The sequence below is a fragment of the Mirounga leonina genome, unplaced genomic scaffold (assembly GCF_011800145.1).
Source record: "Mirounga leonina isolate KUSES-001 unplaced genomic scaffold, KU_Mleo_1.0 Mir_115, whole genome shotgun sequence".
In the NCBI taxonomy this organism is placed as follows: domain Eukaryota; kingdom Metazoa; phylum Chordata; class Mammalia; order Carnivora; family Phocidae; genus Mirounga; species Mirounga leonina.
This window is the reverse complement of record NW_023270268.1, coordinates 9,886,126-9,898,188: the sequence shown is the minus strand read 5'-3', so window position 1 is coordinate 9,898,188 and position 12,063 is coordinate 9,886,126. Positions and strand designations below refer to the sequence as shown.

General features: G+C 37.7%; 1 protein-coding gene across 1 annotated transcript in view; it reads left to right on the top strand.

Moving 5' to 3' along the window:
- The window catches only part of ULK4 (unc-51 like kinase 4), a 580,245-nt gene that overhangs the window by 34,667 nt on the left and 533,515 nt on the right, over nt 1–12,063 (top strand). Inside the window, exons 13-16 of the mRNA XM_034992636.1 lie at nt 3,464–3,568; nt 6,194–6,254; nt 7,611–7,792; nt 8,127–8,173. Coding sequence (XP_034848527.1) covers nt 3,464–3,568; nt 6,194–6,254; nt 7,611–7,792; nt 8,127–8,173 — 395 coding nt within the window. The remainder of the gene's footprint in view (nt 1–3,463; nt 3,569–6,193; nt 6,255–7,610; nt 7,793–8,126; nt 8,174–12,063) is intronic.

The window sequence follows — 12,063 nt, the reverse complement described above, 5'->3', positions numbered from 1 at the left end:
TGAGTTAATTTTTGTATATGGCATGAGGCGGGGGTCCAGCTTCATTGTTTTGCATGTGGATTTCCATTTGTCTCAGCACCATTTGTTGAAAAGACTGTTCTTTCCCCAGTTAATTATCTTGGCATTCTTGTTGACTATGAATTGACCATAAAGCCAAGGTTTATTTCTGGACCCTTTAGTCTGTTGATCTGTGCATCCTTCTCATGCTGGTAGTACAGTAACTGGTTAGCTATTTTTTTTTTTTTTTTAAGAGAGCGAGCACAAGGGTGAGGGAGGGAGGAGGGGGAATGGAGAGGGAGAGGGAGAATCCCATGCAGGCTTCATGCCCAACACAGAGCTCAGTGCAGGGCTCAATCTCATGACCCTGAGATCATGACATGAGCTGAAGTCAAGAGTTGGACACTCAACTGACGGAGCTACACAGGTGCCCCAATTTTTTTTCTTTCTTTTTTTTTTTTTAAGTAGACTCCATGCCCAGCGTGGAGCCCAATGCAGGGCTTGAACTCATGACCCGGAGATCAAGACCTGAGCTGAGATTGAGTTGGATGCTTAACTGACTGTGCCACCCAGGTGCCCCTAGCTAGCTATTCTTGATCACCATAGCTTTTTAGTAAGTTTTGAAGTTAGGAGGTATGATTCTTCCAACTTTGTTCTTTTTCAAGGTTTTTTTGGCTATTCTGGGTCCCTTGCATTTCCATGTGAATTTTAGAATCAGTTTGCACTTTGCATGTTTCTGTAAAGAAGCCAGCTGGGATTGTGATAGCAGTGACATTGAATTTGGGGAGTATTGCCATTTTAACAATGTAAAGTTTTCCTGCATGAATGTGGAATGTCTATTTGTTTAGGTCTTTAGTTTTGTTCAGTTTTTTTTTTAAATTTTTTTTTTAATGTGATGTTAATCACCATACATTACATTATTAGTTTTTGATGTAGTGTTCCATGATTCATTGTTTGCATATAACACCCAGTGCTCCATGCAGTACATGCCCTCTTTAATACCCATCACCAGGCTAACCCATCCCCCTACCTCCCTCCCCTCTAGAACCCTCAGTTTGTTTTTCAGAGTCCATCGTCTCTTGTGGTTCATCTCCCCCTCCGATTTCCCCCCCTTCATTTTTCACTTCCTGCTATCTTCTTCTTCCTCTTTTTTTTTTTTTTTTTTTAAACATATAATGTATTATTTGTTTCAGAGGTACTGGTCTGTGATTCAACAGTCTTACACAATTCACAGTGCTCACTGTAGCACATACCCTCCCCAATGTCTATCACCCTGCAGAGATATTTTGAATTAAAGTTTTCTGAAATTATTGTATTTAGTGCTTGAGAGATATACTTTCAGTTGTTATTGTAATTTTTATGTAATGTAAAATGCATTTGGACTGCATGAAACTTATTTCTGCATTGAAATGAAATATAAATGCATTATAATCTCATTCTGCCAATAATTATTTAGTTATATGTGAGATAGAAAATCAGTGTAAAAGTAAAAAATGCATTCTGAAATAAATGTTGAATCTCTTCTGACACATGGTTATTGTAGAGAAGTGCACTTCGTCATTTTATTGAGAATATTCAAGCAGTAATTATGTAAGTACTATATGAGGGTTTATCTTTTATAATTTTTTAAGTGATACTTTTAGATTCAATTACAAACTTTTTATAATACCTCTAGAAAACTTGGGGCACCTGGGTGGCTCAGTCGGTTAAGCGTCTGCTTTTGACTCAGGTTATGATCCCCAGGTTCTGGGATGGAACCCCACATTGGGCTCCCTGCTCAGTGCGGAGCCTGCTTCTCCCTCTCCCTCTGCAGCTCTCCCTCCTTGTGCTGTCTCTCTCTCAAATAAAATCTTTAAAAAAAAATAATTGTAGAAAACTTAGAAACTGTACAAGAGGACAAAACCCCCCCCCCAAAAAACAAAAAAAAACCCCAAAACAAAACCTACTTGTAATTTAATTACCCAGAGGAACTACTGCTTATATTTTGACATTTCTTCCTTTGGTTCTATACATATGTGTTCATTTTCAAACAAGGAAACATAATTTTTTAACTTAATTTTTTTTTCATTTAGTAGACTGTAGTGTTTGATCATTTAGTTTATTCCTGAGCATTATATTTTATTTTTTGCTATCATGAGTAGGTTTTTCTTTTTTATAGAGAGAGTGTGAATAGGGGGTGGGGAGGGACAGAAGGAGAGGGAGAATCTTGAGCAGGCTCTACACCCAGTGCAGAGCCTGATGCAGGTCTCGATCTAACGGCCCTGAGATCATGACCTGAGCTGAAATCAGGAGTTGGATGCTTACCAGCATGGATGGAGGGGAGGCAGAACTACCCAGAAATCCTTGGTATTTCCTTTTTGTAATCTGTTATCTGTGCATACATTTTGTTTATATAATATAGGAAATTAATTTTTACATATAAATTTCTAATTGGTCTGCCTAATTCTTATAAGAATATACTATATTAGAATATAAGTCATTCATTATGGCCTTTCTTTGAAGTCTTTCTGTTTTGAAAGTCCATGCCTTTAAGCATTAAAATTTTTGTTTTCCAAAGTTGTTCCATACTTACTCTTCGTGTATTTTTTTTTATATGTCTGTTTTCTAAATTGCAAAGGGGTGGTCTTGGTTTCTGGGAACTTTGTTAGCTAATTATTCTATTCCTTTTTTCATGCCCCTGCCTCAGTTTTGGATAATTTCCTCATTTTTCACTTCACTGATTTGGTTTTCTGTCTTGTTCAGTTTGCTGTTCAGTGTTTCAGTGGAAATTCTTAATGCATAAATCCTCTTATTTTGTCTGATGTGAAGTCCTAAGACCTAGCACTAGGAATGAGAGTTCTGTTTACTGTTTGAGCACAAAGAAACCTCTCAAAGGAACTGATGGCAAATATCTGGTTACTCATTTTCATTATGTGTTAACTCTACTTCAGCTTTTATAAAGATAGAGGGTTTTAACACTTAGGTAACAGGTCCCAACTTGACCCTGAAATTCTTTTATGCTGTAATTTTTAACTTCATACTGAATATTCTATAAAGCAGAATAAAGTGATGAGTGTTCAGTGGATGAATGAATAAAACCATGCTGGTGATTGAAAAACCAGTTTGCCTCGTCATAGCTTAGAACATTAGAGTATAGAAGATCTGTTTTCTGGTCCTAACCAACCTTTGTGGTAAACACAAACAAGTCCGTTACTTTGTCTGAGCTTTGTATTTTCCTTCTGTAAAAAAAAAAAAAAAAAAAAAAAAAAAAAAAAAGGGGGGGGGGGAATGATGATACAGAGGTACAGAGGACTGAGGATCTTTGTGAGGATCAAAGAAGACTGTGAAAATGTTTTGATTAGCAAAGTGAGGTGTGCTGATCTAGGTGACCCTTCCAGTGGTGTCTTACTCAGCATCTTAAGAGCTCAGTTTTTAAAAGCTCTTCACTAGTCACAGAATCAAAGCCTCATTTTTGTTCTTATTTCAGAATACAAGTGAATGCCTGAGTCAGCGGGACCTGGAATCCCAGATGAGAGAGCTTATCTACATGGACTCTGATCTTGTTGTCACCCCGATTATCGACAACCCAAAGGTGTGGAAACGTGCTGTAACAGCTGAGGGCTGAGCTTTAGACTTTCCTGGCAGCTGGAATTCTGGTGATACTGTCATTGCAAATATTCTTTGCCGTATTTTCTTTGCCTTTCCTCATGTCCGCTTTTATGTCCCTTGTGCCATGTGTCTACATTTCTAATGCCCGCCCTGCCTGTAACCCTCTTCTCTTCCTGCATTGTTTTCAGCTTCACTGAGTGGTGAGTTTCTTCCTCTTCTGCATCAGCTCTGCCTCCCCTCCATCCATGGGCTTCTAGGCCTCAGACCTTCGTCCTCAGTCCCTTCGTTTCTCCATATATACTTGGGTGAATTTCTCCAAACACTCTAGTTGTGGATGTGTTAGGAAAGCAGATATGGGTGAGCACTGCTCCCCCGACTGGGGTGGGTGGGCAGGGCACACGGAGACCACGCCCTCTCACAGGTGCTCAGGACCCCAGGGCAGATGGTGGGGAGACACTGGGAGCTTGAGGAGTCCTGGTTCACAGTGCACTTCATACCCAGCGTGATTTTTGCTGCTTCATGATGCTTGGAATGTAGTGCTATATTACTAGCGGAGGATGAGTATTCTGCTTAAGAAAAGAAAAATTAATTTCTCAGGCCCTCTGTACTACCTATTCTGTATTTTAATTTTTAAATGTCTTTTTCTCTTTTTAATTTATGGCCATTTTCTCTCCTCCTTGGGGAACATTACTGTAATTTAGAACAAATGGATTTTTGGATGCGTATTTATTAGGTAGACAAGATTTAATATAGATTACCCAACAATTTTTCATAATGGAGCTAATTCTTTTCATGAGTTCAGATATCTGGCAGAGTAATTATGTATCATGCCAAATTTAACGTAATGGGTCATTTTCCCAGTGGACCTTCTAAGAAGAGTTTGTAATATCTTTTGACCATATTTTTTCTGTTTCTTTATTTCTATTATAACCATACTTAATTGTTTTGGGGAAGCCTTAGTAGAAATTTTCTAACTTCTAATTTTAGACATACAGAAAAGGTTCAAATATAGTAGAGTTCCTGTATAGTTTTTACCCTGCTTTTCCTAATGTTATAATCTTATAGCACCATAGAATGGTTAACAAAGCCAGGGAATTAACATTGGTACAGTGCTATTAACTAAATTCCCAAATTTATTGAATTTTACCAGTTGTACCACTGATGTCCTTTTTCTCTTCTAGAGTCTCTTGTTAACAGTTTGCTGTTATGCCTTCTTTTCCTCCTACTTCCTGTCCTTGTGTTTCATGGCCTTGTGGTTATTTCTTGGCTTTCCTGACCTTGGCTTTCATGACCTTGACATTTTGAAGAGTACTGGTCAGGCATTTTGTAGACTGTCACTCAAGATGGGTTTGTCTAAGTGTTTCTTATGATTAGTATGTATGAGGTTATGCTTTTTTGGCAAGAATACTACCAGCAAAGCTTTTTAAAATTCTCTGTAGTGAAGTTTTGGAGGATTTAGACATAGAGATGATGGTTGAATTTTTAATTAAAAGTCTCAGGATGAAAGTACCCTTTGTTGTTCCAAACTTATGGGTCAAACTACCTGTTTTTTCCCCTTTCTTAAGAAAACCAATTGTGTGCTTTCCTATTCATGCTGTTTACAGCTTCCTGCAATGGTGTGTTCTCTAAATCAACCACGAAGTCCTTGCCATTCTTTAAAACCTCAGCCTCCCTCCAGCTCTTCCATAAACCTTGTCAGCCTAGAGTGCTTTCCGCATTCTCTAATATTTTAGAAAATTTTCTTTCTGTGGAATGTTCCAACTATAATTATGTCCTGCCCATTTTGCATTGTTCAATATTGTATTTTTTTTTTGTTTAACAGGTTTTATCTTCCCAACCAGAGTATCAGCTCTCTGACCATAGGATTGTGTCTTTTAAGATTTTTTTTTAAATTTATTTATTTGAGAGAGAGAATGAGAGAGAGCACATAAGAGGGGGGAGGGTCAGAGGGAGAAGCAGACCCCCTGCTGAGCAAGGAGCCCGATGTGGGACTTGATCCCGGGACTCCAGGATCATGACCTGAGCCGAAGGCAGTCGCTTAACCAGCTGAGCCACCCAGGCGCCCGGATTGTGTCTTTTATATCTTGGTTATCCCCCTTAGCACTTAGCATACTGCCTCACCCTCTCAGGTACCCAATAAGTATTTGTTGATATGACTAAATTTCTAACCTAGAGGTTGATTAGCTTAAGAAGATATCCTTTTAAGGATATCCTTACCAGGATAAAGTGCTTCTTTTTTAATGAAGCTTTAGTTTATTGCAGATATCAATTGAAGTGATATTTTAAAAATTTTATGTATTTCAAGTAAACTCTACCCTCAACATGGGGTTTGAACTCACGACCCCAGAGATCAAGTGTCACATGTTCTACTGACTGAGCCAGCCAGGTGCCCTGAAATGATTTTATTTTTATAAATTATTATCTGTGTGTGTATATTTTAAACTGAAGGGCAATGTTGAATTCTTTTTCTTTTTAGTGACAAATTTTCAGTGATTTTTTTTTTTTTTTATTCTGCCCTAATTGATTTATAATCTGGTACTGGGCGATATATTAGGAGACAGCTGTCTCAAAAGGCGTCTTAGAAGTTTTTTTGTTTTTTCTACCACAGATAATGAAACAACCACCAATTAAATTTGATCCGAAGATACTGCACCTACCGGCACATTCAGGTAGGATTATAGCGGCCTTGTCAAACACATGGACTCTTAGAAGATAGATATAAATCAGAAATTTAATAGCAAATGGAATATCTTATTTATTGAATAGCTAAGTTCCTGTGTTCTTGCCACCTGGCTATATTCTTGGGGCAGAGCTGTGTATGTCATAAACCTGTAGTCCATTCATGCGAGTGTTTCACCTTACTCAGCTGAGTCTGGGCTGCCCTGGACTCTTGGGGGAGTGAAAGTTCCTGTAAAGCTGGGTGGGCCCTTCTCTTGCCCTTGCCCCTTGTGGAGTCCATTGAATTTCCAACACTTATGGTGCTCTTGTGGGTACAGAGGGGTGGAGACCATAATGAAGAATTGAGATTCTGCTTCAGAGAGTGGGACAGTTGACAACAGGGGTCAGATGGTTCACTTTTGTGGGAATGGAGATACTTATGGTATCTCATGATGTGGGAATGGAGATACTTAAGTTACTTGAAGGATGATTGTTATGTTTCCTTTCACCTAATGGGAAGTCTTAATTGGGATGAATATCAGAAATTGCTTTATACCTTAAATTTTGATGTATTTTGTTTGATAAAATATATTTGCAGCTATTAAGCTAGATCCAGAAAAAACTTGTTGTCATAGCTAGAGTATAATCTATAATTTAAAAGCAAATCAAAGTAAATTAAAAATAAAATATATTCAAATTTAAATAAACTGTGCCAAGTAGAACCACTGTTCATGAAAACCTTAGAGGAGTATTTCAAAATAATATTCCTTCCCTTTCTCCCTTTATGCTGAATTATTTTAAGAAATTATTATTACAGCTTATTTTGTTTAAAGATAGAAATTAACTGAAACTATGTTAGTTTTAGATGGCATCTCATTGCCCAGTTTTTGTTTTCTGTTTGTGGAGGGTTTGGACTTGGATTTTCCAGAGGACTATTCACCTGTTATGCTTAATAATTTCATTGGAACCTTTTAACAACTGTACAATTCTTGGCTTTTCTGATATTTTAAGGCTAGATTGCTTTATTTATACAAAGGGTATTTTGCTTTTTTGTAATACAGTTTAGCTTTGTATTTTGTTAGATTCTAGGTTGCAGGATGATTCTCCTGTAGTCATCTGTTATGCATAGTTTTCCATTCACATAGTGAAAAAGTCTCCATGGGTAGAAAAAGAGGAATCTAGAAGAATAAATAAAAGTAGTGTCATCTTCGGAGGACTTTTTGGTTTTGACATTGTAAAGTTGGGACTTTCTTAGTCCTCATCTTATTTATTGAAATTCTATGTTCCATTTATTTCTCTTGTAATGTTTTCAGCATTTTTTTTTTTTTTACATGACACCCACTTTTAACATTTTCTTTCCTCTCCAGTGGATAAGTTAGTATTTCTAAAAGACCAAGAGTGGAATGACTTTTTGCAGCAAGTGTGCTCACAGATTGACTCCACTGAGAAGAGCATGGGGGCCTCCCGAGCCAAGCTCAATCTCCTTTGCTATCTGTGTGTTGTGGCTGGACACCAGGACGTGGCCACCCGGCTCCTCCATTCCCCGCTGGTATGTAGTTTGGTTGTAAAGACTCCTTTCCTGGTCCTTGCAGTGTGCCTTTTGCATGAAACTTTTGTATTTCTGTTGAGATTAAAATGTTAGTGCTAAAATATTAATTTGATCTAATTACAGTGGAAAAAAATGATTTATCAAGATTATAGGTTTGCCGAAATTATTGTTTAATCCTCACGTCTGAAAGCAGTTGAATAGACAGTAATCATGAACTTTTTTTGTTGTCTCCTAGTGCAGGATTCACATTTCCATTGTCTACAGGTCAGATGTGTTAGTCACTTTCTGTGTCATTTCATGAATGAAATGTACATCTTATTTTTTTTAATTCTAGTTCCAGTTGCTAATCCAGCATTTGCGAATAGCTCCAAACTGGGATATGTAAGTATCATTTATATTTTAATAAATTATTCATTAATAGTTACAACATATTTATCAAAAGCACTTAGGTCCAAATTCTTATATACTAAAGTAATAGAATCGTAGGCAATCATAGGCATCCCAACTGCAAATTTAAAAAGATTTCAAAATAGGCCTTAAACTATTATAAATATAATTCTAGGAATATATAAACTACATCTGGACACTTTGTTACTGTTCCTCTTTTGAGTATTTTTTTTTTTTAAGATTTTATTTATTTATTTGACAGAGACACAGCGAGAGAGGGAACACAAGCAGGGGGAGTGGGAGAGAGAGAAGCAGGCTTCCCGCCAAGCAGGGAGCCCGATGCAGGGCTCGATCCCAGGACCTTGGGATCATGACCTGAGCTGAAGGCAGACGCTTAATGACTGAGCCACCCAGGCGCCCCCTCTTTTGAGTATTCTTTATTAAACACTTGATCCCTGTGTTTTGGTTTTGCTTCCGGCAGAGTTTTCCCTTGTGACTCTATCTTTCCCTTACGTGATGCATGACTTCCTCATGATGTTACTTAAAATCTAATGGGATTATCCTCTGTAAGCTCCTGATGGAAGGATGTATATTTGCTTATTTTGCAGGCAGTATACCATGGTGGAAAAACACATTAGATAAAGGTTAGAAGGCTCTGGGCTCTGGTGGCCAGTGAGACCAGGCCGGATGATTACCTCTTTCTGAGTCTCAGCTCCATGGTGGGAGAGGAGGGTCTGTGTGGGGCAATGGAATTGAATGGGCTTCGGATACAGACAGACCTGGGTGTGAATCACAGATCTGCCTTCTGGGCAAATTGCCTTAAGTGCTGAGCCTCATTTTCCTCAACTGTAAAATGGGGATAGTGTATCTACCTCGTAGATGTTAATAGTTAAACTTTGAATGCGATAAGTACATGAGCTACTTTGCATGGTGCCTGATTCTTCCTGGGTGGGTGGTAGATGTTGGAGCATGGAGGTTGCAGTGGTTGTGCTTGGTATTCTTAAGCCTGCTTATCTTGTATTCTCGTTAGAGAAGCACACAAAAACATAAAGGTGAAGGGGTTTTGTGAAATGTGCTAATAGCAATTATTCTTCCATGTTGGTGAAATTTGGGGGAAATGAGGTATTCACAAAATGCTTTTTTTTTTTTTGCATAATTTTTGTTATGCATCTTCTAAGGTTACTTCCCCAAGGTAAAAATTGCCATTGCAAGTAGGATTTTTAGGTGATTTTTGAGTATGTAAAACTTTGAGAGGGTTTGTGGTATGCTCACTAAAAAGAAACCAACAAAACCGACACTTCAGCTAAAACTTATATCCTTGAATGGGGTGCCCCCTGCTGACTTGTAAAAATAGACATTTTTTTTTTATCCTTTCCAAGTACTGTTTCCCCCCCCCCATCTTTTAGATTGAAGCTTCATTATAAAACAGCTTGTGTTTGAGGAAAATGATAAATAATAATGTACACAAATCCTCTCCTTGGAACCTTCTTTTATTGTCTTCCTCCATTCAAACACCAGTTCTCCCAGTGGGGCCTTCTCTGACCCAGGTCAAATCCCCTTAACAGCATATAGGGGTCCTCAACTTAGCTGGGGGATAACCACTGTTGAAGTAGATGTGTTTATTTCTTGGCTTTGTTCAGCATATAGAAAAACAAAATAGAATAACATGATAGAATGTTTTGTTTCTCCAAACTGAGGGTTGCTGGAGGGGGAGAGGTGGGGGAGTGGGGTAACTGGATGATGAGCTTTAAGGAGGGCACATGATGAAATGAGCACTGGGTGTTATATAAGACTGATGAATCACTGCTCTCTACTCTGAAACTAATAATACATTATATGTTAATTGAATTTAAATAAAATTAAAAAATGTTTTGTTTCTTCTTATAACATATGTTACGTAATTTTTTTGAGAGCGGGAGAGGGAGAGAGAGAATCTTAAGCAGGTGCCACGCTCAGCACAACCCTGAGATCATGACCTGAGCCGAAATCAAGAGTCGGACGCTTAACCGACTGAGCCACCCAGGCACCCATATGTTATGTATTTTTTAATGTCATCAACTATTTGTCTAGGACTTTTTTCAAGGTATGCCTTTTCTTCTATGCTAGGAATGCCTGATCATTTAATTTACCCTGTTCCCTATTTTTGGATAATATTATAACATTGTAAATAGTATGTCGATGAACATTTTTGTGTTTAAATCTTGGTGCCTGTTTGTTTTTCCTTTTTTCCCCTTAGGGCAGATTTATAGAATTAGAACAAATGAGTACAAGGCAATAAATAGTTCTGCTACTTCTGATAAATTGCTTAAACATTCTTTAGAAACATTGTGCTGATATGTATTCCCAGTTGATGTGTATAAAAATGCCCTTTTGTTAGAACTTTCAACAGTGGATGTTTATAGAGTTTTGTATCCTTTGCCAGTCAACTTTATTGTGGTATATAATCCACATATAATAATGCATAATATTTTAAAAAACTGTATTAACTGTATTAACTTTGGGAATATACATCATATGAAATTGACCATTTTAGTAACTATACAATTCAGTGGTTTCTGTACAACCATCATCACTATCAATTTCCAGAACTTTTTCATCATCCTAAACTGAAGCCATTACCCATTAAACTTTAGCTTCCTATTCCCCTTCTCCCAGTCCTGGTAAACTTTTATTCTACTTTTTGTTTCTATAAATTTGCTTATTCTATACCTAATATAATTGGATCGTACAACATTTATCTTTTTGCAGCTGGCTTAATTCACTTAGCTTAACATTTTCAGAGTTCAGCCATGTTGTAGCATGTATCAGAAGGTCCTCCCTTTCTAAGGTTGATTAACATCCCCTAGATGTATATGCCACATTTTATCTTTTTACCTGTTGGATACTTAGGTTGGTTCTACCTTTGGTTATTGCAGATAATACTGCTATGAACATTGGTATACAAATATCTCTTTGAGTCTGTGCTGTCAGTTATTTTGGGTATATTGAATTTATTGTTGGGTTATTTGGTAATTCTATCTTTTCATTTCTCGAGGGGACATCATACTGTTTTCCACATCGCTATACTATTTTACATTCCCTCTAGCAGTGTACAAGGGTTCCGATTTCTCCACATCCTCTTCATCATCATCATTTTTTTTTTTAAATAGTAGCTATCCTGATGGGTGTGAAGCTGTAAGTCATTGTGGTTTTGATTTGCATTTCACTGATGACTAGTAATGTTGAGCATCTTTTCATGTATTTACTGGCCATCTGTTTATCTCCTTTGGAGAAATGTCCGTTCATGTTCTTTGGCTCTTTTCTAATTGGGTTGTTTTATGTTGTTGATTTGTAAGAGTTCTTCATATCTTCTGGGTATTAACCCCTTGTCAGATTATGTGACTTGCAAATATTTTCTCCCATTCTGTGGGTTGCCTTTTCACTCTTGGTAGTGTCCTTTGAAACTCACATTTTCCACTTTTTCTTCTGTTGCCTGTGCTTTTAATGTCCTATGCAAGAATTCGTTGCCAAATTCAATGTCTTAAAGCTTTTCATCTCTTCTAAGAGTTTTACAGTTTTAGCTTTTTTTTTTTTTTAATTTATTTTTTGACAGAGAGAGAGAGACAGCGAGAGAGGGAACACAAGCAGGGGGAGTGGGAGAGGGAGAAGCAGGCTTCCCGCAGAGCAGGGAGCCCGATGTGGGACTCGATCCCAGGACCCTGGGATCATGACCTGAGCCGAAGGCAGACGCTAAACGGCTGAGCCACCCAGGCGCCCCTACAGTTTTAGCTTTTATATTTAGGTCTTTGATCCATTTTGAGTTAATTTTTGTATATGGTGTTAGGTAAGGGTTTGACTTCATTCTTTTGCATGTGCATATCCAGTTTTCCTAGCACCATTTGTTG